General features: G+C 41.9%; 1 protein-coding gene and 1 pseudogene across 1 annotated transcript; one reads left to right on the top strand and one right to left on the bottom strand.

Annotated features, from left to right (window-relative positions):
- The first annotated feature begins 2,661 nt into the window (after window positions 1-2,661).
- Window positions 2,662-12,384, top strand: RBM22 (RNA binding motif protein 22). Its single transcript, XM_037508924.2, has 11 exons — window positions 2,662-3,047; window positions 3,476-3,529; window positions 4,512-4,541; window positions 5,698-5,830; window positions 6,924-7,024; window positions 7,126-7,298; window positions 8,093-8,293; window positions 9,218-9,382; window positions 10,081-10,169; window positions 10,376-10,510; window positions 11,288-12,384. The coding sequence occupies exons 1-11, from the start codon at window positions 2,994-2,996 to the stop codon at window positions 11,416-11,418; spliced, it is 1,266 nt and encodes a 421-aa protein (XP_037364821.1). The 5' UTR covers window positions 2,662-2,993; the 3' UTR covers window positions 11,419-12,384.
- Window positions 12,385-17,394: 5,010 nt separating this feature from the next.
- Window positions 17,395-18,211, bottom strand: LOC119242882 (histone-binding protein RBBP4-like; annotated as a pseudogene).
- Window positions 18,212-26,182: the final 7,971 nt, after the last annotated feature.

Consider the following 26,182-nt stretch of genomic DNA (forward strand, 5'->3'; position numbering starts at 1 on the left):
TTTTCAATTCTTCAATGGACTCAAAACCTTGAATGGAGCTGGAAAGCTTGAACCCGATTGGTCCATTAAGCTCAAACTTGATTGGTCTATTTAGGATCCTGGTGCCATATTCAAAAGGGAAACCCCAAGAGTCTGCCCAGACTTGACCTGCACTGAGGTCAGGGTAGGCTCGTCAGTGGTGTGCTCAAGGGACCCACAGCCAGAGCCGGCCTCGGAAGGACTGGAGGCTTGCTGCACCCAGTGCACCTCAGCAGGGCTGGGTGTAATGATGCAGGGGGCCTGTACCAGAGCTGGTGAAGGATCCCAGAAACTGCTGTGCATTCTGCCACTCAGAACCTGCCATGTTGGCCCAGCATGATGTGGGTCTTTCTCCCCTGGTTCACAACAGGCCAGAGTAAGCCTCTCCGTTGCAGCCTCAGGGCCACTTGTTCTTAGCTGGACAAGGAAATGTTGGCCATAGCTTTCAGGGTTTGGTGCCAGGCTGCAGACTGCATGTGATGGGGCTGGCTGCCAAAACTCATTGCAGGAGCCCCAGTGGGGCAGCAAGGCAAGAAAACCACTACTGCTGAAGCAGGCTGGGGGCGGCCCACAAGTAGCACACTGCAGTGGATCAGGCCCAGCAAAACTGCCTGAGGCTCAGGCAGCCATTCTGTTTCAAAAGGAGAAAAATCAAAGTAAAAAGCGAGATGACAGCTCTCATTGTTAGCCTCCTCGCATGTCTCTCACCCACATCTCTTCCAAGTGTCTCTACATGTCTATCCTCCATGTGTCTCCTTCCATGTCCCCCAAGTCTCCTGTGCAAGTCCAAAGCCAAGAAGCAAGGACACTCTTCTCCACATGTCTCCTCCCTCCAGTGTCTCTCTTCAGTGTCCCCCTGAGCACATCCATCTGCTTTTTGTGTTGAATAGCTTCACCTGGATCCTCAGTTTTGCCTATAGTTAAGTGGGGGCAGGGAACATGGATTATCAGTCAGAGGTGGGGGCAGAGAGGATTATCAATCAATCCACCCTGACCCCAATGAGATAAATTCCATAGTAATTTCACCAAAGAACTCAATAAAGGAATACCCTTTGCCCTGGTGGGATGCAGCTCTCTGCCTGTCTGTTTCTATGCCAGCACCTCTCTTTTCTTTTTATCTTTTCTTTAATAAACTTACCATATGCTAATGAATGGGAATTCTACTGAATTCTTTCTTGGATGGACCTAAGAACCACAACATACAGCAGCCACAGGAAACAAATCCAGCTCTCCTCCCTAAATTTAAGCTGTACACATGACCACACAGGTAGCGAGACTCCCCTCCCCTTCCTCTGCCCACCACCACCAGCAGACAAGTTGCAAAACAGTAAGTTTTTCTTTTTATATTTTGTGCCTGGATTGTAGAAGGGAAATGTTGATTGGACTGACTTGTAATAGAAATGATCCAACCAGCCAGCTTAAGAAAAGATCCAATCAGGAAGGTAGGGTAGGGGACCCTGAAAGAGGATATAAGGCAGGGCAGAAGTCAGCTTAAGGGACTCTGTTCCCAGACTCCGAGAAAAAAGAATATTCTGTTCCTGCCCTCCAAATTCTGACCACCTCCACCTGCCACCGTGAGCTGCAGCCTGGCCTGCTCTTTGCAGGTGCACCACATGCTCCAGCACTCTTTGATGGGATGGCACCATCTTGAATGAGCAACCTTTGTTTGAGACTTCAGGACACTGGGCACTATCTAGGGTTAGATAACTGTTAAGTGAGGCTTGCCCATTTCTACTGGGGTTTCATTCAATAAGGTTAAAAACTAAGCCCCCACTCCTTGCCCAGCAGGCAAGTTTGGGGAGGGAGATTTGAACAGATAAGGAAATCAGTAAGGTTGCCACTGGGCCATAAGACAGGCCACTCTGACCAGAAATACCAGCCCAACTCCAGGAATGGAGAGGCAGGGCCAAGTCATCTTTTGTGTCAAAGGCTGGCACTTGAGACCAGACATCCCAAACAACTGGCTCCCCAAGCAAAAACAGAGTATAAAAGAGAGCCTGAAATCCTTCCCATGCAGACCTAAATCTCCCTACTTCCCCCTGCCTCTCTGCAGGGTATTTCAATAAATCCACCTTTACTGTTCTTCACTCTGTCTCTGGTGAATTCTTTCACCCTGGCATTAGACTGCCACAATTCCCAAGCATTGATACTATTTACTAGGCTCTGTTATAAAAGCAGTAGCTGGTATTCAATTTTAAAAATTTGAGATACACAAAGAAGAAAAACCAACCCAGTTTTCATACACGAAATAATCAAAAAGAACACACACGATGTGACCCAGATGTTGGAACAGTAGGGTGGGGACTTAAGCTGTGATTAACATGTTTAAGAATCTACTCTAATCTCGCTAGTATTTCCTTGTCTATAAAAGAGGGACACTCGACCTTGCCAGAGGGTGGTGGTTGCCAAATAAAATAGAGGCCGGCCAGCTTAATTTTTCTTTCAGATAAAAAAAGTAATTATTTTATGATAAGTAGGTTTGGGACATATTTATACTGAAACGTAGCTTTCACCGTTTCTATGAAGTTAAAATGTAAGCAGAAAGTCTGCATTTTGGCTACAGCTAACGCTGGCAGCCCTGCAGACGCGTCACAGAGAATAAGAGCCTCAAACGCCAGACGTTCTCCCCGGAGCGCTCAGTGAAAGCTAACGTTGCTTGCCCTCCCGGCCCCTCTGTCATTCCTAGCTCCTTCATTCCCTCACTCAATTTTTAAATTAACCAGTTGTGCTGTGGCTCGTCATCCCGAGCGACCAAGGCACTCTCGGGAAGGTCCAAACAAGAAGAACCAGGCATTTCGAGTGCCAAGGGAAGACAGTCCCGGAAAGTGACATCACGACTCACAAGGTCTCGCCCTTAAGGGCGCGAGCGACGCGTAAATACAACGTCATCCGGGCGCCAGCCCCGGGGCCTGACGGGATTGTGGCGGTCTTCTTTTCCTATTCGGAAGCGGCCTCTACCTCCGGACGCTCTCAAGATGGCGACCTCTCTGGGTTCCAACACCTACAACAGGCAGAACTGGGAGGATGCGGTGAGTGTGCCTGTCGGAGGAGGACAGTAGGCGGCGGCGGGGCCGGGTCTCCTACGGGCGGGCAGCAGCGGGGCTGCAGCGCTGCCCAGGGAATTCCGGGGAAGAGCCAGCGCCGCGGCCTAGCTGGGACAGAGCAGGAGCCCGGAGGGCAGCACTCCTGCGGACTTGGAGCCAGGGAGCTTAGCCAGGGTCCGAGACCAGCCCTGTTTCCATTTCTGTCCCCTTTTGGAGCTTGCCTTCTTTTCTCTCGCCACCTGCCGGAAGTGCAGACAGCGCCGCCTCCCGCGACCCGGCCCGTGCCGGCCCCTGGTTCCTGCCCGGTTCATCAACCTAGCTCCTCGCCTCCCCTCCCCCCGCCACAATGAGTGTGCCTGCGTTGGCAGGGTTTTCTGAGCCTGGCCCTCAACCAGATTTCCCATTTTCACCAGGACTTCCCCATTCTGTGCCAGACGTGTCTTGGAGAAAACCCATATATCCGAATGGTGAGTGATCAAGTATGAAATGGGTGTTATTGTTCACGTTCTATCAATGTGGTGATGTTGGCACACTGTAGGTGAAGTGTTTCTCTTAGCCAAGCAGAAGTAATGATGCTCCCTTACTAATCCAAAGAGGACGATTTGCAAAGAACTGTCATGCTTATTCTCTAAATTTTGCAACTCAGCAACAATCCTTTGATGTAGCAGTCACAATAATAGCTAATATGTGTGGAGCATTTGCCTAGGAGGTAGCCTTGTTAACTACAGCCTGAGAGAGTATGTCTTTTCATAAAGCAAGTAAGAAGTGGAGTTGGGTTTTAAATTCAGATATTTTGACTCTACGGATCTCAGCAAGTTATCAGGAGAACCAGGACTAGAAACTAAGCTTCCTGACTCCTAATAAAATGCCTTTTGGCCTCTGCACCTTGTAGTCTTTTGTGTAAGGCAACCCCTATCCTTATAAATAAAGGTAAATTTCGCAGCAGTTAACATTTCACAATCAGGTTAGGACTGAATCTTGATTGCTTTTTTTAGAGGTATTTATATATTGAAGCATTCATTGTGTTTGGATAGCTTGTGGAAACAGAACAGTTGCTACATTGAGGGAATCAGTACAAGATGAATCTACAGTAGTATCTTCTGTCTAAACATTGTACAATGGACTGTCTATGGCTGTATCTTCCCTGATATGGGGATAGTGGAAACAGTTAGGAATTTTAGTTCTTGGGAAAGAGTTAGGAGCCTGAAGAGTTGTGGCTGTGGAAAGACATATACTGTCCGAGTGTTAGAGCCATATATAGAATATATTATTCCTCCCTTTCTTTCTTCTTATCCCCCCCCCAAAAAAAAAAAATAAAGCTTAGGTTTTTCCCTCCTCTGTAGGATGCCAGGAATCTCCAGACATATTTCTTGGATTGTATTTAGGGATGGAGCAATTTGTTTTTTTTCCTTTCTGTAACTCCAGGTCTTTTCTATTTTTCTGTTTCAGACCAAAGAAAAGTATGGGAAGGAATGCAAAGTAAGTGTGTCTGTTAAAGACCAATGTTTTCCTTTCCATTTCTCTATCAGTTAGCCTCTTGCTGCACTTTGAGGTGTTCCAATAAAAGTGCTATACAACTTTCAAATATCATTTATATGCTCTTTAGCTTTGTAGCTATTTAGTGTGAGTGGTCAGAATGTGACTTTTTTTAACAGGGATTCTTTTTTTTTTAAGCAGTTTTATTTTATTAATTTTTTGCATAGAACAACTGAGGTGTAGGCCAGAAATGCAGGGGGTAAGAGGATTCACCAGAGACAGAGTGGGGAGTAGACCAGGTAGATTTACTGAAATACATTGCTAAGGGAAGCAGTAAGATAGGACAGGTCTGCTGCACCATATGTGGGTTAACTCCTGGCCGGGGATTGAACTCAGGCCTTAGCGGTGATAGCGCTGAGACTTAACCCCTAGGCCACCAGGGAGGTCCAACATAGGGATTCTTAACATGGTGTCCGGATGGTCTTTGACCTCCCCTGAGATTATATACTGTGTTATTTAACTATGCACATGAGCATTTTAGCCAAGGAGGAAGGTCATAGCTGTCATTAAAAGTCTTGATACTGGGCCTTCCCTGGTGGCACAGGCGGTTGAGTGCAGCGCTGTGAAGCTGTCCGCAGCCTCTGCAGCACTGGTTCAATCCCGGCTGGTGAGGGTCCCACATGGTGCAGCAGACCTCTCCTGTCGTGCCCGCTGCTCCCCTCAGCATTGTATTTCGTCATTCCGCCTATTCTGTTCCCTGCTCTGTCTCTGGTGACTCCTCTCACCCTCCTGCGCATCTGGCTTGTACCCCAGTTCTTGTATAAATAAATAAATAAATTAAAAAAAAAAAAAGTCATGATACTCTACTCCCCCACCCCTGGCTATCTGTAGATAGGTGGGGAGGATGTTGACTTTTGATTATTTCATTTTTGTGAGGTTTTTTTTTTTTACATTGTTAAGTTAGCACCATTACCGGAGAAGTGAATTGCAAATGGATTTGAAACATGAGATGATGTTTAGATTAGATGATAGCTAAAGGTCTTTTCTAAAACCTTAGTCAGGGATCCTTTCTCTGAGTCGCCCATTGTTATTAAGTTTCCTGGATTATTTGTCTAGGTCAGGACCATTAACACTCTGTGGCTCTTATTTTGTGTTGAAGATCTGTGCACGGCCATTCACAGTATTTCGCTGGTGCCCTGGGGTCCGCATGCGTTTCAAGAAGACTGAAGTGTGCCAAACCTGCAGTAAATTGAAGAATGTTTGTCAGACTTGCCTCTTGGACCTTGAGTACGGTATGTTCACCCTCTCCAGTAGATCTGAAAGAAAACAGACTTTCTTTGTCTTAAATCTCTCACCCTGTTTCTGGTTGTCACCCCACATTGGACTATCTGCTGTGGTCTGTTTTTCCCAGGAAGAGAACTGTGCTAACTAGAACACTGTAGAGCCCTCCTGAACAGTAGTAGGAACTTATGGAAAAGTTGGGAATCAGTCAGAACTGGCCTAAACCTCCCTGATGTATGTCCCTCTAACGAAGGTAGAGGCAGTGTAATTTCTTTGCCTAGGACTTCCTTCTAGATCCAGAACTTTTCCTTACAGTCCCTACAAGCTCAGAGGCTAATTCTGTTTTAGGTTTTTGTGTCAACTGTGTTAGGACTGATTTATTACTACTGTCTCAGTATTACTGCTTTGGAGAATTTTTTTTAAACTCTAGGTAACTTTTGGTTTATGAGAAAAATAGTTTTTCAACAATAATGACTATACAGTAAAATAAAAGGGAAAAGGAAACTATAAGTTTATATTGTTAAGTTTAGAAAGTTACTCTGCTAATCAGAGTCCTGGTCACATTTTTACATATTCTTTATATGTTTATTAAGGAGGTTTTCTGATTCTGGAAGTCAGTGACCTTTGAATGACTAACTATCCAGAGAATCTATAGGACCAGCCTGAAAATAAATCCTGTTATACTAAAAGCCACATATATTATTAATTTGCGGTCCTACTCTGTAAACAAAGTTGATTCATCAAAATGATTTTATAAAACATTTCATCAAATTTCATGACAGCTCAGGAATTTGGACAGTTTCTTATTATGCTTCTTTAGCAGTATTTGCGTGATGATACTAAAGGTTATTAATAAAAACAGCCTCCATACCAAATAGGAAGTGGAGAAGAGAAGGACAGTGTTGTAGTCGCTATACATGCTCAGTATGGATTTTTTTTTTTTTTTTTTTTTGTGGGACTCTTGCCGGCGGCCGGGGAACCAGCCGGCACTGCAAAGGCTGTGGTCAGCCTCACAGCCCAGCACTCAACCGCTGTGCCACCAGGGGAGGCCCAGTGTGGATATGTTTTAAAATACATCTGCATTTTTTTCCTCCATTGTACCAGGCCTGCCCATCCAGGTTCGCGATGCGGGATTGTCTTTTAAGGATGACATGCCAAAGTCAGATGTCAACAAAGAGTACTACACGCAGAATATGGAGAGAGAAGTATGTTGCCACTTGATGTTGTACTTATTTGATAAAGCATTCTTGTGGACTGACACACTCTAAATAATTTTTCTTTTGAAATTTGTCCTCCCTGAAATTAGATTTCTAACTCTGATGGAACGAGGCCAGTTGGCATGCTGGGGAAAGCCACATCTACCAGTGACATGCTACTCAAACTGGCCCGGACCACACCCTACTACAAAAGGAATCGGCCCCACATTTGTTCCTTCTGGGTGAAAGGAGAATGTAAGAGAGGAGAGGAATGCCCATACAGGCAAGAGCGGAATTCCATTTTTAGTATTTGCTTTCAGCTGATTAGTCATCTAAGAAGTGGGAGATGCTAGCTTAAACTATTTCTGCTTCAAAATCTAAGAACATTTGTACACCTAGTGGGTATATCTCTTATGTTTTAGGACTGTTAAATTCAGAAGAGTATGGTTAATTTGCTTTTAATTTACAGAAGAGTTTTTCCTTTTACCCAAACCTTGGGAGGTTTAGTTGCTGTGTCATTTAATATAGATGTTGACATTAAAAGTTTCTACCTGATATGTCAGTCTTCAGTGTCATGATATCAACGACTTGAATCTGAATGTATAGTTGTGGTCAAATTAAGGCCAGACTTCTAAAGGGCATGTGCTTGTGTTTCAGTCAAGACCACTAAGCATCTGGATTCAAGTGTGCCTTTTTTAGGGCCAGACCATTACTTTAATAAGAATCTCTGGAATGCAAGACTCAGATACATTAAAAACTGTCGACCTAGAGAAGGAGTAACCTTGTTTTAGTTACCTTGTGTTTGCGAGGGGATCATGTAAAAGTGTTTCTTTATAAGGAAACCCTGTCACTCTAGGTGGCCATTTAAATGGGTTCTGGGCTCTGGCAAGTGTGATGCAGGAAATCCCTTGCTATCAGCTCTGTTTTGGTCACTTTGTTTTTGTGTGCCCATGGTTTTTAAATCAACGGCATTTCAGGGTATGTATTTGGGACTTAAATAACTACCATTGGGGCATGCTTGTAGTAAATGATTCCCTTAGCTTCATCTTTATGCATTGTTCTTTCTTGGAAATACAGACATGAGAAGCCTACAGATCCTGATGATCCCCTTGCTGATCAGAATATTAAAGACCGATACTATGGGATCAATGACCCCGTGGCAGATAAGCTTCTAAAGCGGGCATCGACAATGCCCCGTCTAGACCCCCCAGAGGACAAGACTATCACCACACTCTATGTTGGTGGTCTGGGAGATACCATTACTGAGACAGATCTAAGGTTTGTGGTTGTGGATATAGTTTTATGAACTCTTTGCTTTCAACTGCCCTGGAATAAATTTTTGCAAAAATAACAGGCAAGCGTGGTAATTCTAAACAACGTACATTATGTTCAATCACTCTGTAGTTAGTATAGTACTGGCTAGAATTTTTATGAAATTGTTCTTTATGATACCATCGTAGTAATGTTTATCAATAGTGCTTATTTCATCTTTGCCTATGCTAATAATTATGTGAAATTTGATTTGACCTAATAGCTGATTAAAATTTTTGAAGGAGAAAACACATCCAACTATGATAAATTATGTAGGGGAGGGAGAGTTTTACAATTATAAAACTTTCATGATTTAAGTTGTTGACTTTTTAAGGAGATTGGGGTTTGGTGAATTTGTATTATTCTTGTTTTGTATATTGTTTGACTAAACGTGACAGTTCATGATGGAAATTACCTCTTCCGTCACTAGAGTGGAGAAGAAACTTCTATAAATTTATAACCTCCTCTTGGTAGCATGTCTTCATTAAAAACTAAGTGAGCTAGATAATCAGACTCTTTTCCTTCTTCCTTGTCCTCTTCTTCTTTATCTTAAAATATATAATTTTCAACATTCTTAGTGCATGGACTAGGTGCATGGCTATAATCTGCCACACCCTTAAAGTCTAAAAGGAACTACTGGAGCCCCCTTTTCTCCAGGGGAGAAACCCTGTGATGTTCAATAAGCTATCTTACTCATTTTTTCTTTCCCTCTTTTGATAACACAACAGCACTCACAGGAGGGTTAAGTATTGAGGGAACTACCTGCAAGTACTTAGGCAGATAAGCGTGGGTCAGCATTGTGGTGAGTCAGTGGAAAGTTAGTAATACATTTTCAACCTCAAGGGAATGTTTGCTGTAACTCTGGGTTTTTTTCTGCCTGTGTCCCTTTAGGAATCATTTCTACCAGTTTGGAGAGATCCGGACGATCACTGTTGTACAGAGACAGCAGTGTGCTTTCATCCAGTTTGCCACCAGGCAGGCTGCCGAAGTGGCTGCAGAGAAGTCTTTTAATAAGTTGATTGTCAATGGCCGCAGACTCAACGTGAAATGGGGCAGGTGAGAATTAGATTAATTTTAACATCTTTGAAGTGTTTCAAGAAACTAGTATCTGGGGACTATAAGCTTTTAATGAATAGGCTTAAATTTAATGGACCTTTAAGAATTTTTCATTCTCTAACATCCTATGGATGTTGAGAGGATCACGCTTTGGAATCTACTCAGTGTTTTGGTGTAGTAATCTCCTTTAAAAGTTCATGGTTTTTTTTTTTTTTTGTGACCAACTATTATAGGCCAAGTCTAATGCCAGGGCATGAAAGATGGATTTGAGACTTTACAAATAAGTCTGACCTACATGCTGTCCTCTAGAGCCTGATTGTAAGTGGAGAATAGCTAATTTAGGTTTGGAAATGATGACTGCATAAAAGAGACACAGGTAAAATGTCCTGTAAGTTCCAAGAGGCAACGTGTTTCTACTTTGGAACCATAGCAGCAGTGACCCTTGTGGAGTTAGTTCTTCCTGTGTACTAATAAAGCACTGTGCTGAACACAGTAGGTTGCCTCTTGTAGTACTTACAATTATAGCACATCTTGAACTCAGGTCTATCTGGCTATAGAACCATTACCCTTATCCAAGCTGCCCTGTGGCATTTATGGAAAAAGAAGAGTGGAGGAACTCCATTTGACTAGGAAACATGAGAAGCAGAGGTATGAGAGAAGTGGGGACAAAGTGCTAATATTGTGTGTGTCTGTGGCAGGTCCCAGGCAGCCAGAGGAAAAGAAAAGGAGAAGGATGGAACCACAGACTCGGGGATCAAGTTAGAGCCTGTCCCCGGACTGCCAGGAGGTGAGTGTAAACCACCTGACCAGAGGCTTATGGACCCATATGCTCAGCCCGCTCTGATGTCCCTGGGCTTAGCAGAGACCTAGGTATCTGGCCCCTGCCATACCTCAGCTATGTTTTCCCAACAGGACCTCCCAAGATTTAAAGATAGTGGAAACAATGTTATACAATTGTCTTCCCCTCTAAGTACTGACTTTTCTCTTGTCCAGCTCTTCCACCACCTCCTGCAGCAGCAGAAGAAGAAGCCTCTGCCAACTATTTCAATCTACCCCCAAGTGGTCCTCCAGCTGTAGTGAACATTGCCCTGCCACCACCCCCTGGTATTGCCCCACCCCCACCCCCAGGTAACGTCCCTCTTACTTCTGACTTAGCCCAGAAAAATATTCACGAAGGTTGTCTTCGCACCTCACCATCAGATCTAACATATATAAATCCCTTGAGCTTGCCCCATAGAGGTCTACAAGTAAACTTAATTTGTTAGGATTCCCACTATTTCTTTTTTCCCTGACCTGCCAAGGAGGGGAACATTGCCAATTTTCTAAAGATCTGAGTATATGTACAAATTTCCCCCAATATCAGAAAGCAGAATATTCTTATTTGCTATGATGTAGTAGGTTATTTTTTAGATCTAGGTACAGAATTTTCAAAATTTTTTCTATATAAATTTATGGTTAATAGTGTTCCCAGGTAAGAATAGTTTCAATATAATGTACATAAATCGTAAGTATCTGGTTCTCCCAGGGCAAAGTTCTCTGACGAGGACCCTGGTTTTTGAACACACTCCATTCTAGTGTAAAGTGGTGAGGTTAATGATGACAGGCTCATGAGCCTCTATCTTCCTTACCTCCCAAGTCCTGATTGAATCCTGTCTGATAGATTCGACATATTTGAGAGATAGCGGGAGTTTCTTTTAGCTTGGACTCAGAGGAAAGGTTTGGAAAGGTTGCTAAAACCAAGGGAGTAATATGGGTTAACTTTCCCAAGCAAGTCTTATGAACCAATATTTTCTGAAGCCTTGCCAGTTTGATTTACGTGTAGGTGGTTTTGACCTTAGATTCAGAAATTTGAATAGTTGTCAAGGGAATTGTAAGCCTAACACATCTGTCCTCTACCATCTGCAGGTTTTGGGCCACACATGTTCCACCCAATGGGACCACCCCCTCCTTTCATGAGGGCTCCGGGACCAATCCACTATCCTTCTCAGGACCCTCAGAGGATGGGAGCTCATGCTGGGAAACACAACAGCCCCTAGCACCTTCTCACCATTCTGGGGCTCTGCGGAAGAAAGGGCGCTTAAAAATCCCAGTAAATGAATCTTGGAATAAATATATTTTTCCTTCCTTTGTAGTTTCCATGGTAGCTGAATGTGTTCAGATGTGGGCAGTCGGAGAACGACAGCCATGCTTTCCTACACGTATTCAAAGGATTGATGGACTTGAAATAAGCTGCCATTAACACATCTGGTTACTACTATAACATTACTAATAAAACTTAATGCCTCTTCCCTTACCTCTATGGGGAACAAGCAACTGGGTGAATTGGAATGGCCAACGGAGTTACCATCACCATTACATGTTCATTTTGTATCTTTTTTTGGGGGGGAAAAATTGACCTGCGGTTAAAAAAAACTTTTGACCATTTTTATGTTCATTGGGTATATTTCTTTTTATCATCTGAACAGATTCCTGGTACTAATCATTGTAGTGGCCTGGGTGTGATTTAATGCTTCTGAAGTCACACCCTCAGAAAGACAGTAGGAACCAGCACCCAGCACAGCCCAGGTCTTTTCTTACCTTTCTCTTCATTTATTGCTAAAGGAATCTGCTGTTTTGCATCTCTATGATACCAAAAAAGACAAAACAAAAATTACTTTTTATTCCTATCAATCAAATGGAAACACAATGTGGAGCTGTGTATCAATGAAGAGACCTGGGATGAAATGATTTTAAAGAACTTCCTGGAAAATACTTTCACAGTCTGTAACACGAAAAGCATCGGAGTGTGTTTGAGTGAAAGACTTGTGATCCACGCAGAGACTTTGACCTTCAGCATTCACCTTCGTGTGTCTTCAGTGTCTCATTTTAATTCCTTGCTCCTGGGCAGGGGCCTCTGTTTGGTCTTAGGATGTTTTGGATATAACTGAACTGTAGATGGGGAAAAAGAAATTGATGTTGTGTTGCGTTTTTTTGTTTTTAAAAAATTAAAACGGGTCAGTTTTCCAAGTGTTGTCATTTCTTATTTATTTCTCGATTTCTGTTTATCCTTTGAGAACTTGAGGTTGATGCAAGCCTAAAGCAAGATGTATGTCAATGTAAGTTTTTGCATAGCCTGTTGGTTTTCATCTCTGTATTCACTCTGGTGGTACAAAGGCCCAGGGCTTTTACAATACTTTGGTCAAAGGTTTGGAGGAGGTTGAGACAAGGCAGCGCACAGCAGCCACACAGCACAGTCTGTAGTGTGATGCTGGATAAATGGTAGCTTTTAAAAGTCCTCATACAGATCATTTAAAAGGGAACATAAAATTTACCTACAAACCCATTTTTTTCTTGAAGTCACTTTCATACCACATTTATCTAACATTTTTAGGAGATGATACCATAGCACCCTGTTTTAGTTTCTCTGGAGTTTTTTTTAAAGCTTAAGCATAAATTCAAGTACAGAATAGTGCTCACTGAGTCTTTTGTAAGTAAATCAAGATTATGAGCAATTAGATTTGGACAAAAACTTACGTGTTTCACAGATTCCATTTCCTTTTCCTCCAGAGCACACTGCTGGGTTAGTGAAAAATTATTGCTATTCCTAAGCCTGATTGTAATTATGCAACCCTATGAGCTGATTCCTGGAAGCTGGGAGAGTCTCAGGGAAGGAGCCCGGGTTCCTTACTGCTCTAAGGAAAGCATGATAGGGGGAGTTTTATAGTAAGCCATTAAAAACTGCGGATTTAGCTGTTACAGTGGCTAGTGATATTTTAATCATGGATGTAGTTGTCTGATCACCCAAAAAGTAAAACCCATTTTTGTTTGTAGATTGCCTGAATTAAAGTCCTCATTTCAGCCCCTCGCAGTTACATGACCGTGGCATGTTATTTAACCTGTTTAGTCAACACCTCATCTCCCAATCCTTCCACTGCCTATAATACTCTGAACTCCTCCCCTCACAGAGAAGGCGCAGAAGGAACAGCATCATGATAATTGAACTACCTGTGCATGGTGCAAAACATCTGTAACCAATGTGTTGGAAGCCAAGTCAGTGAGACATTGTGACCTGAAGTGGGGAAGAAAGAGTGTCCAGGGTGACACCCTCATCCCACCCCTAGCTTTCTGGCGGGGTCAACTGGACAGGATAACTCTTCCTGAAACAGAGAATGCTGGGAGCGGAAGATGAGATTGGAAGTAGAGAAGACAATAGTTCAGTGCGGGATCTGGTGAGCGTGGGGTAACTATGAGAAAGACCAGTGGGAATTCCCAGCCCAAAGGGCATTGGAGCTTAGGAGAGAGAATTGGAATGAAATGGTAGCATTTGAAGTCCTGAATATGGAGTGAAATCCTCCAGGAGAGGATATAGAACATAGTTCTGGAATGTCTGTGGCTGTAAGCTCCTAGGTGGTTTTTACATTGGTGAGAAACACTAGTCTAGAATGAGATTTATTCTAAGATCAGAAAATGTGTTTCTCCCCAACATAGTATTATAAAAAATTTGAAAGAACTGAAAGAACTTTACTGTGAACACACATCTATTTACATATATTATAATGCATAGATGTTGAATATGTCATACAAGAATGTTGACAAATGTCAACCAATGTGACCCAACCCAATGCCAAGACTTTTATCATGATTCAGAAAATTTCTTCAGTTAATGCTCACTTATCACCAATTTCTAGAGGCAACTACTATTCTGATTATTTTTTTGCCATAATTAGTTTTATTTATTTTAGAACTGGCTGGGGATTGAACTTGTGTTGCAGTGGCTGCAAATAGCTTCATAGGCTGCGTCTTAACCCCTTGCGCCATCAGGGAGGCCCTCCTTCTGACTTATTTCAATTAGGATAATCCCCTCCAGTTCCATCCATGTTGTCACAAGTGACAAGATTTCATACGTTGTTTTTCTTTTTTTAATATATAGCTGAGTATTGTGTATATACACCACATCTTAATCCATCACTGGGCACTTATGTTTTTTCCATATCTTAGATATTGTAAATAATGCTGCAATGGACACAGAAGTGAATATATCTTTTCAAATCAGTGTTTTTATTTTCTCTAGACAGATGCATAAAAGTGAAATTGCTGAATCATGTGGTAATTCTATTTTTATTTTTTTTAACGTAGAAAAGCAATGTATTCCATTATAAGCACTTCCAATAGTTAGTCACGGATAGTAACAGGCCTGCAGGTGGAACAGATCACCCAAAATAGAGACGGTATCAAACTAGTGGTCAATGACTAAGTCCTAAAAAAGAGCAATTCTTATCCAGGATTAATTTAATTTTAAAAGTAAATAGAAGCTACGGATTTACTCTTCTCAACTTGACAGTCTTCCTTTGGTATATCTGTCAGGTAAAAACATATATCTTCAGGGCCTCCCCGGTGCCACAGCGGGTTGAGCACAGCGCTGTGAAGATGTCCACAGCCTCTGCAGCACGGGTTCAATTCCCAGCCAGCCAGGGAGATACTCACATGGCGCGGCAGACCTCTCCTGTCACGCCTGCTGCTTCTCTCAGCAGTGTATTTCAGTCAGTCTGCCTGTTCTGTTCCCCACTCTGTCTCTGGTGAATCCTCTCACCCTCCTGCACCTCTGGCCTGTACCCCAGCTATTGTATAAATAAAAAATAAATCTTAAAAAAATATATCTTCACAACTTGGTGGCCCCACATTTTTTTGAAAAAAAAAATTTACAGAAAAGAAAAAAATATGAAAACAGTTCAAGAAATACATTGACACGCAAAAATATATGGGAAAAGAACACAGGCCGTTGACTTAACTGAAGAAACTAAGAGGCGAACAGTCTACATAGAAAAATATATATATATATATTGAAAGTCAGGAATGAAGATTTTACAGAAGGCATTTATGACAACTCTCCCCTATTTCCTAAATAAAAGAACATCTTGCAATAGTCACATTTCATGGCTCAGACACTATAAGGAAAATGGAGTAACTCAGGCTTTTTTGTTTTGCCTTCCACCTACCAGCCTTTACTACCAGCCTTCTTTACTGCTTGCCTTCCACCTACCAGCCTTTACTGCTGCCACCTGCAACCTTGCTTTCCTCCCAGGCTTCATTGCCCACACATGATATTGTGTTATTGCAAACAGCTTTTAGGAGTATGAGCATGTGTGGCTGTGCTGCGAGAGATGGAGATCACAGGAGAGAGAATGGGAAGGTCACCGAGAGAGAAAAGAAAGCAGAAAGAGAGCCTGGAGATCACGAGGGCTGGGAGGCTCAGTTGCTGCCTCCCAGCCTCCCTGCCAGCCCTGTGCCTGCTTGCCCTACAGACACTCACCTGTAGTTTTATCCCTTCCTCACTCTTTATTTAAGAGTTTGAAAATTTGGGGTATATCGCATAAGAAGAAAAATAACCACCCAAAATCTTCCCCTTTCTGTGGCTATGTTAGAAAATTCCTATCTGTGGCTTTGCTAAATCAAGCCCACCAGTTCATATTAAGAATATACTCTATCTTGCTTGAGCCAATTACTTTGTTGACAGTGCTTAATGTAGAGGGTTAGCTGAACAAAGCCTGTGTTCAAAAACAGCGTTAAATCAATCTCAGGGCTGAAAAGACAAGTGGGGAGTCTAAAGTCATGAGAAGTAAGGGACATATATCTGTGCTTGTCCTTCTCTTTGCCAACATTTCCTTCAGGATCCTCCTCATAAATGCGGTCATCTGTCGACTTCGTGATACTGTCTTCTGATACAAAACAAATCACCAAGGGTTCGTTGAGGTTCCCAGAGAAATAAGATCCCTTAGTGAGCCCCAGGGCAAGAGAGTGGCTAGGTAGGCAACTTCAAGAACAGTGGCAGGCAAAGACTTCAGGAGAGTTAAAGAGGCTTCTGAGATAAAGACAGTAAATTCTAAGAAGTGCTAACCAAGATATACTCCAGAGATGAGATCAGCAAGTCCAGGAGGACTAAACAAAGACAGTAAAACTTGAGAGAATAAGACCTTGGACAGGGGAGGTAAACTCTAAGAGCTGGGAAAATGGGCACATCTGCCTGGAGGAGCATAGCCACTCGGAGAAAGAGCCAATCACAAAGGAGGATGATGCGATTTTAGAATAGAGAAAAAAAGGTTTAAATAACCCTAAACACACCCCACAATGGCTTCCTTGCCACTCCCAAGTGCAGCGTACCTGGGAGTCCTTCCTTTCTTCCTTTAAACTTTACTTTCTGAAAGTTTGTCTGTCTCTGCTTATCTAAAATGTCTGCAAATTCCTTTCTGCGGCTTCACGGGACAAGAACCTGTGGTGGTTCAAGGGCTAAATTAACAGTGCACACCAGCACCATTAGCAGTGTGACCCCCAGGAATAAACAGCAACTCTGGCGGCCCATCTTCTGGGCTTGGTCCTCTCCAACTTTACTTTAATCCAGATATTCCGTCTGTGATCAGTGCCACTGGAAGCCAAAATATCCTAACTGTGAGTTGACCACTGAACCTGGAATATTTCTTCCTTCTTGCCACTTAGGTCTCAGACCTCAGCTCCCACAAACCAACAATCTTGTCATCTGATCCCGTGGCCAAAAGGACTGAAAGAACGGCAGTTCTCTTCAGCATTGTGAGGGCACCAGCTGAGTGGCTTGGTTGGAAGTATGGCTTAGGTGAGTATCCCAGATGTAGTGGCGGGAAGGGCATGGAGCAGGAACTATGATCGAGCAGATGGGGTAACCCTGGGCAGTTTTTGCAGACTTTTATTGGGTTTAGCGGGTACACGGCAGGCAAGGGGTGCCGGGGGCAAGTTTTCTCTCTTTCTGGACTCTCCGGGGTTCTCTCGTGGCCTCTGCCTCTTTTGCTCTGCTGTTCTGTTCTCTCTCTTTTCCTTCTGGTAAAGCTTCTACTGTTTGCTCTGTTGGTGTCCCTGTGACGCCACCTTATAAGTCCTGTCTCAGCCCAGGTGTACCCAGTTACATATGCCCACACCCTACTCCAGGTGCCCGCCATCAGGCATGCATTCAGGACCGCAGATCCATCATCTATCCTAATGACGGGAGGGCAGAAAAGCCTGATACTTTACCTTATCCTACACCAGATCATAAGTTTCTGATCATCAGCAACTGGCCAAACAGAGACTCATGGAGCAGATGCCAGGAAACATTCTGCTACTGCCCTGTGTTCCATAACGATGGTCTCCACAACAACAACTTTCCCATCCTTTGGAACAGCACTGATGTCCCACAGTAGCTGGTGTGGCCATCCGAAGCATTAAGTACAGGCCCATTGAGAGCTGGGCTCCAAGTAAGCCCATAGCCTTCCTCCTGATGTCCAGGGAAATACACATCTGGGTTGTCTTCTCCAGAAGGATCTGATTTAGAAGGATGTTTCCTATAGTCAAAACAATATCGCTGGATGGAGTCTTCATTGCAACAATGCAAGAGTTCTGGGACCTTACCTATAACATGCCCTATTTGTTTTTCTTTCATAGATGATTTTTTTTTAAGATTTTATTATTTATTTTATATAAGAACCAGGATACAGACCAGATGCATGGGAGGGTGAGAGGATTCACCAGAGACAGAGCAGGGAACAGAACAGCCAGATTGACGAAACACACTGCTGAGGGGAGCAGCGGGCAAGACAGGAGAGGTCTGCCCCGCCATGTGGGACCCTCGCCGGCCGGCCGGGATCGAACCATCGCCACAGAGGCTGCAGACAGCTCCACTGCGTGGCGCTCAGCCGCCTGCGCCACCAGGGGAGGCCCTCATAGTTGATCTTGATTTCTACTTCAATTTTCCCACCAACTGAGCCAAAACCTTCAAATTTTCCTTTCTCATGTCATATCATGAAGCAGCTGAGCATCACCATTAGGGAACTGCACAGTGGCCAGCATGGGTGCTTTTGTTCACCCGATGTGTGTGAAATCTTTCCTGTCTAGTTACATATGGAAGCCACCCTGCAGTTAGGCTGATTCATTTCAGAGCATGGGTGTAACGGCAGGAAGACACAGAGCAGGATCTCTATGACTCAAGCAGATGGAGAAAAGGAGAAGTCCTGGAGTCCTCAGTGGTTTTTGCAGGCTTTTATTGGGATTTACCAGGTACATGGCAGGCAGGGATGCTGTGGGTGGGGGGGTGGCGCCGTGAGGCTGGCAGGCCTCCCAGCCCCCAGCAAGTCTTCACTCTTTCTGGGCTCTCTGGCGTTCTCTGGGTCTCTGCTTCTCGTGGTTCTTCCGTTTGTTCTGCTTCTGCTGGTGTCTCCATGACGCCGCCCTTATAAGCCCAGTCTTAACCCGGGTGAATCCCATCTACATAGCCCCACACCCTACTCCAGGTGCCCGCCATCAGGCATGCATTCAGGACTGCAAGGATCCATCATCAATCCTAATGGTGGGAGGGCAGAAAAGCCTGATACTTTTTACCTTACCCTACAATGGGTCATCACCAAATCATAGAGAAAAGTGGTGTCCTTCTTCTGTACTTTGCACTCTTTGTTGATCACACATTCTTCTGTTGCATCATCAGTGCTCCTCCCTTATTGGCCATGGTGCAAAGGCAAGCTGTAAGATCCTGGTGTCCAGTGTGTAGGAGGGGCAGGGAAGCTATTTTTAATTTTTTAAAGGTCCCCCATGCTGTTTCAGTAGAAGTCCATAGAAGTGGGACTAAACTGCATCCCCACCAGTTTCTTTTTCTCCAAACACTCATCAGCATTTCCTGTTTCTGGGGTTTTTTCAATAGGAGCCATTCTCACAGGTATGAGATGATTGTGGCTTGATTTGCATTTCCCTGGTAATAAATAATGATGCTGTTGGAGAGATGCAGGGTTGGTGATGCAGAAGTAAGACAACTGCCTTGAACCTGAGGCTTCAATATAGAACAGCGGGAGCCTGAATGGGCCAGGAGACATAGGTCACTACACCTGTGTCTTCTCGTGAAAGAGGCTACCACTCAAAGCAGAGTCTAGGTTATTCAAAACCACCTATCCCTTCTCACCACAGGACTAAAACCAAAAGAAAGAAATGCTTGAGCAAACAACAGTTCAAGAACCATTCACTAACAGGAGCAAACACTACAGGATATGTACTGGAAAAGAAAACTCCTAGTCTGTGACTTACTATAAACTATAATCCTTGCCCAGTGCTGTATTGAGTATTAAAAATAGCCTACAGCGGAAGCAGACACAGACTATGGGAGAGGCCAAGTAAGTGAAAAATTATCAGGCTTTTCCGACCTCTGGCCATTAGCATTAATGATGGATCCCTGATATCCTGCATGCATAACTGATGGCGGACACCTGGAGTAGGGTGTGGGCATGCATAGGTGGGCACACCTGGGCTGAGACTGGGTTTATAAGGGCAGTGTCATGGGATGCCAGCGGAACCAGGAGAAGAGAGCAGAACCAGCAGGGCAGCAAAGGAGAAACAGACCAGGAGAGAAAGCCAGAGAGCCCGGAGAGAGTGAAGATTTGCTGGGGGCTGGGAGGCCTGACAGCCTCCTGGCCCCCTGGAACCCCTGCCTGCTATGTACCATGTAAAAATCTCAATAAAAGCCTGAAAAAGCCACTGACGGCTCCAGGACTCTCCTTTACCCATCTCCTTGGATCATAGAGATCCTGCTCTGTGCCTTCCTGGCACTACAGAGGGGACCACTGTGGATCCTCATCACACAACTTGGGTACACACAGCACAGTAGGAAGCTTGAATCCCTCAGTTTACTGGAGGTGATCCATTAGCGCCTTACTGTGCTGGTCCTCTTTTATATATATTACTCCTCACCTGTACCAATACTAATATTTCAATAAGTGCAAAGACAACAGTCTGAAAGCCTATCCCTATCACAAACCATAAAAAAGAATTTTAAATGAGGAGACAAAAGAACACACTACAAATATCAGAACAAGAAACCCTGAGAGGAGCCCCAACCCAGCAGAACAGCAGAGCAAGTAAAGAGGAGTTCAAGGTAATAGTTCTGACAATGGTTATGGAACCAAACAAAAAAAAAAATGGAGATATAAAACAAGAAAAGAATAAAAATAGAGAAAATATGAAGAGCTGCAATTAGAAATAATGGAGCTAAGAAACACAAAAACTTTTAAAAAATACAATTGAGGCTCTCAACAGTAGATGGTGGAGAAATTAAGAAAGCTTGAAAGCACAATGTTGGAGAAAACACAAATAGAACAACATGGAGAAAAAAGAATTTAAAAAATGAAAATAGTATAGCATCCTTTGGGACAACTTAAAGAGAAATAATATCCGTATCATGAGGCATCCAGAGGGAGAAGAGAAAAAGAAAGGCATACAAAATTTATTTAAAGAAATAATTGTTGAAAATCATCTCAATCTGGGAAACAAACCAGACATTCTGAGAGGTCCAAAGAGTTCCTAACAGAATAATACCAGACAGACACCCTAAGGCATATTATAACAAAGCTGTTGAAAACCAGTGACAAGGATAGAATATTAAAAACATGGAGCAACAAAAGAGTAACCTATAAGGGCACACCAATCAGACTGTCAGGGGAGTTTTCAGTAGAAACATTATAAGCATGAAGGAACTAGGAGATATTTAAAGAACTTAAAGACAGAAAAAAGAATAAAGAAAAGCAAAACAAAAAAAAAATCATCAACACCAAGTTACACATGAAATAAATTCTAAAGGAGTTACTCCAAAGCAACAGAACAGGAATTTCAAGGCAATAGACACCTAAATCACTTAACATGGAAAAGGAGGGAAGTAACAATGGGCCCATCAAAATGAGTTAAAAATCAGATTATCCTACAAATAGCTCATCCTATACTAAGCTCAGTAGACACATCAAGCAAAAATTAAGATAAGACAACAAAAATAGAACTTAAACAAAACACAATGTGAAATCCTCAAAAAATAAAACAAGACAAATCCCCAAACACAAAAAACAAATGCCTAACAAAATTGCTGTGTACTTATGTCTCAAAAATCACTTTATTTTTAAAAATTAATATTTTATTTTATATAATTTTTACAACATTTTTTCATTTTTGCACAATGTATACATTTTCATTTTGGTTATATTCCCCATACAATTGCACCCCCCCTTATTTTGACCCTAGTCCTTCCTCTCCCCTTCCCTCCCTCACCTCCCATAGTGTGTCTCTGGTTTATAGTTGCTTGTTGATTTTAATTTTTACTTTGTATTAGTCTTTTTCCTGGTCCCTTGTTTAGGTTTTCTAAATTCCTGCCATGAGTGAGACCATCCAGCATTTTTCTTTTTCTTTCTGACTTATTTCTCTGAGCATGATCCCTTCTAGCTCCATCCATGTTGCTGCAAACTGCATGTGTTTATCTTTTTTGATTGCCAAGTAATATTCCATGGTGTATATGTACCACATCTTCTTGATCTAGTCATCTATTTTTGGGCATTTGGGTTGTTTCCACAGCTTAGCTGTTGTAAATAGTGCTGCTATAAACATAGGGGTGCAGGTGCCCTTTGGCATTAATGTTTCTGTGTCCTTTGGGTAAATACCTAGGAGTGGAATTGCTGGATCATATGGAAGCTCTATGTTTAGTAGGTCAAGAAATCTCCACACAGCTCTCCATAGTGGTTGGACCAGTTTGCACTCCCACCAGCAATGCAGGAGAGTTCCTTTTTCTCCATACCCTCGCCAACATTTGTTGTTGCTAGTTTTTTTAATACGTGCCATTCTCACTGGTGTAAGATGGTATCTCATGGTAGTTTGATTTGCATTTCCCTGATTACAAGTGATGTTGAACATTTTTTCATATGCCTGTTGGCCATTTGCATTTCCTCTTTGGAGAAGTTTCTTTCTAGCTCTTCTGCCCATTTCTTGACTGGATTATTTTCTTTGCTGTTGTTGAGTCTCATCAGCTCTTTGTAGATTTTTGTGATCAGTCCTTTATCATTAGTGTTGTGTGCAAAAATGTTCTCCCAGTCAGTGGGGTTTCTCTTTGTTTTGATTATTGTCTCTTTTGCTATGCAGAAGCTCTTTAATTTGATGTAGTCCCAGCTGTTTATCTTTGCCTTCACTATCACTGCTTTGGGCGATGTGTCTGTAAAGACGTCTTTGAGTGCATGTCATGTAGTGTTTCGCCTATATTTCCTTCCATGTATTTTATGGTTTCAGGTTTTATGTCTAGTTCTTTAATCCATTTTGAGTTGGTTTTTGTGCCTGATGTGAGGTCAAGCTTCATTCTTTTGCATGTAGTTACCCAGTTTTCCGAGCACCATTTATTGAAAAATGGTACAAACTTTCTTTGCTCCAATGCATATTCTTTGCTCCTTTGTCGAAGATTAGTTGACCATAAATCTGTGGGTTTATTTCTGGATTTTCTATTCTGTTCCATTGGTCCGTGTGTCTGTTCTTGTTCCAATACCATGCAGTTTTGATGATTATGGCTTTGTAGTATAGTTTGAAGTCTGGCGTGTGATGCCTCCATTCCTTTCTTAATTTTTTTTTCAGGAGAGCTTTGGATGTTCAGGGTTTTTGGTGCTTCCATATGAATTTCATCAATAATTGTTCTATTTCTTTGAAGAATGTCATTGAAAATTTTATTGGAATAGCATTGAATCTGTAAATTGCTTTTGGTAGGATGGCCATTTTAATAATGCTAATTCTTCCAATCCATGACCACGGGATGTCTTTCCATTTCTTTGTGTCTTCTATTTCCTTTAACAGTGTTTTATAGTTTTCTTTGTATAGATCCTTTAGCTCTTTTGTTAGGTTTATTCCCAAATATTTGATTTTTTTTTGTTCAATAATAAAAAGGATTTTTTTTTATTTCTTCTTCTTCAGATTAATTGTTTGTGTATAGGAAGGCTACTGATTTTTGCATGTTGATTTTGTATCCTGCCACCTTACTAAACTGATTGATTAGTTGAATTAGCTTTTCTGTGGAGTTTTTGGGGTTCTCTATGTATATTATCATATCATCTGCAAATAGTGATAGTTTAACTTTTTCCTTCCCTATTTGGATTCCTTGTGTGTCTTTCTCTTGTCTTACTGCTCTGGCTAGGACTTCCAGTATTATATTGAAAAGCAGTGGTGAGAGTGGACATCCTTGTCTTGTTCCAGATCTTAATGGAAATGTTTTCAGCTTTCGCCATTGAGAATGATACTGGCTATGGGCTTGTCATATATGGCCTTTATGATGTTGAGGTGTGTTCCTTGTATACCGAGAATTTCAAGGGCCTTTATCATAAATGGGTGTTGTACTTTGTCGAAAGCTTTCTCAACATCTGTTGATATTATCATATCGTTTTTATATTTCTTTTTGTTGATGTGTTGTTGAACCATCCTTGTGTCCCTGGAATAAATCCTACTTGGTCATGGTGAATTATCTTATGGATACATTGTTGGATTCTGATAGCTAAAATTTTATTGAGGATTTCAAAAATCATTTTAAATGTAAATTACCTGAATTCACCAGTCAAAAGATGGACTGTGGCTGAATGGATTTAATAGAAAATCCCACCTTCTGTTGTTTACAAGAAAACCACTTTAACAACAGAGAATCATAGACTTAAAGGCTAGAAGAAAGCTATACAAGCAAATAGCAATGCCCCAAAATCAGGAATACTTATACCTGATAAAATATACTTCCAGTTAAGAAAAATAATAGACGATAGAAATGGACACTATATTATGATTAAAAGTCTAATACAACAAGAAGAAATAACACTGATAAATATATAGTTGCCAAATGATGGAACACTGAGATACATAGGACGGTTAATAGCAGAAATAGAGATACTGATAATAACACAGTATTAGGGAACTTTAATACCCCACTGACAACAATGGAAGATCAAGAAGACAAAGAATAAATGAAAAAGTCATCTTAAATAGGAGACAGTCCAAGTAGAGCTAACATTCATCTCCAGTATGCTTGACCCAGAAACCATTGTATGCACATTTTTTGAAAGTACATATGGAATATTTTTACAACCAGGTCCAAATTATACCTAGTATTCTCTCTGATCATAATGCCACAAAGTTAGAAATCAGCTTCAAGGGGAGGAAATATGAATAAATGGAGACTAAATAACATATTGTTTAATAGCTACTTGGTAAAAGAGGAAATCAAAGCAAAAATTAAAAAATACCTTGAGACAAATGAAAATGATGATGCAAGTTACCAGAATCCATTGGATGCAGTCTTAAGGGGCGGGATATAATTGAGTTAGGCCTACATTCAAAAGCAAGAGAAATCCCAAATAAGCAATTTAATATTATACCTAAAGAAACAGAGACTGAAAAAGCCAATACAAAAATAACCAATGAAGCTAAGAGCTATGTACTTGAGAAGATAAGCAAAACAGATAAACCTCCAGTTAGGCTAACAAAAAAAAAAAGGAGGAGGAGAAGGAAACGGAGTCTGAGATGGAGCAGACGGAGAAGGAGAGAGAAGGGAGGAAGGGGGAGAGAGGAGAAGCACTGGACACTGCTTCGGGTAAAATAAATGGCCGTTTTTGGCTTCAGTAACTCTTTGTTTTTCCCTGGTTTGTTAAATAAATCCTTTTGTTGTTGTTCTCCAAGCCTGAATAGTCTTGCAATTGTGCACATAGGTAAAAAACTCAAGCAGTGACTGGTAAACTATTTGAGTAGTGTCTTTGGCTGGTTTTAGTGCCCCTTGCTGCCCTGCATCAAAATGGGATTTATCCCAGGGCGAAGGATGGTTTAAAATACATACATCGGGCCTCCCCGGTGGCGCAGCGGTTGAGTGCTGGGTTGCGAAGCTGCCCCAGCCTCTGCAGCCCTGGTTCGATCCCCGACCACCGGACGCGTTTCCCACATGGTGTGCAGACCTCTCCTTCTGCCCGCTGCTCCCCTCAGCAGTGTATTTCATCACTCTGCCTGCTCTGCTCTCCCCTTTGGCTCTGGTGAATTCTCTCACCCTCCCGCGCTTCTGACTGTACCCAGAGCTTGTATAAATAAATATATAATCTTTAAAATAAAATAAAAATAAAATATATACATCAATCGATACAATACATGACATCAACAAAAGTAATGATACAAATCATGTAATAGGTGCAGAGAAAGCAACTGATAATATTCAGCACCCATTTGTGGTAAAAACTCTAAATAGGATGAAAAAAGAACATAGCTCAGTTTAATAAAGGCCATATGACAAACCAAATTTAAAAAGTAAAATAAGCTATCTTTAAGAATTTGACTAACAAATAATGAATCAAGTTATGAGATCTTTAGAAAACACCAATGTGCAAGTGTCAATTCTCTTCCTGGATTCCTCAATGACTAGATTTATTTAGGCGCTATTTTTTCTCCAACAATATTAATTCTGCCCACAACCACTGAGTCTCCTTTGTGCAAGAAGTACAACCGCTGATCTGATTCAGACTAGGTGCTTAACAATTATTTCATGAAAGAGAGGAGGGAGGCAGAGAAGAGAAAAAGGAGAAGAAAAAATTGTTTTCTAATTGTTGCATCTAATATACAAAAATGCTATTGATTTGTGTACCAACCTTCTATCCTGTGGTCTTGCTAACTTCATTCAGCATTTCTAGTAGTTGTAGATTCCTGTGATGCTCTACATAAAAAATGGCATTATCTGTGAATAAAGATCATTTTGCTTATTCACTTCCAATCTTTATGACTTTTATATCTTTTGCTTGCCCTTCTGAACTGGCTAGAACCTTGAGTAATCTATTAAATAGAACTTCTGAGAGTACACATATTTCTCTCATTCCCAATCTTGGGCAAAAGCATTCAGTATTTTACCATTAAGTATGATATAACTGTAGATATTTTTTTGTAGCTGCCTTTTTTCAAACGGAAGAAGTTGACTTCTTAATTTTCTGAGAATTTCTACTGTAAGTTGGTGTAGAAGTTTGTCAGTGCTTT

This window comes from Talpa occidentalis, unplaced genomic scaffold, assembly GCF_014898055.3.
Source record: "Talpa occidentalis isolate TD23 unplaced genomic scaffold, MPIMG_talOcc4v2.1 talOcc4.13, whole genome shotgun sequence".
NCBI lineage: Eukaryota > Metazoa > Chordata > Mammalia > Eulipotyphla > Talpidae > Talpa > Talpa occidentalis.

Bases quoted from the DNA above. Each gene is read 5' to 3' on its own strand.
- RBM22 (XM_037508924.2), top strand. From the start codon at position 2,994: ATGGCGACCTCTCTGGGTTCCAACACCTACAACAGGCAGAACTGGGAG. The intron at 4,542-5,697 runs GTAAGTGTGTCT...TTTGTGTTGAAG, and splicing joins AGTATGGGAAGGAATGCAAA to ATCTGTGCACGGCCATTCAC. The intron at 10,511-11,287 runs GTAACGTCCCTC...TACCATCTGCAG, and splicing joins TGCCCCACCCCCACCCCCAG to GTTTTGGGCCACACATGTTC.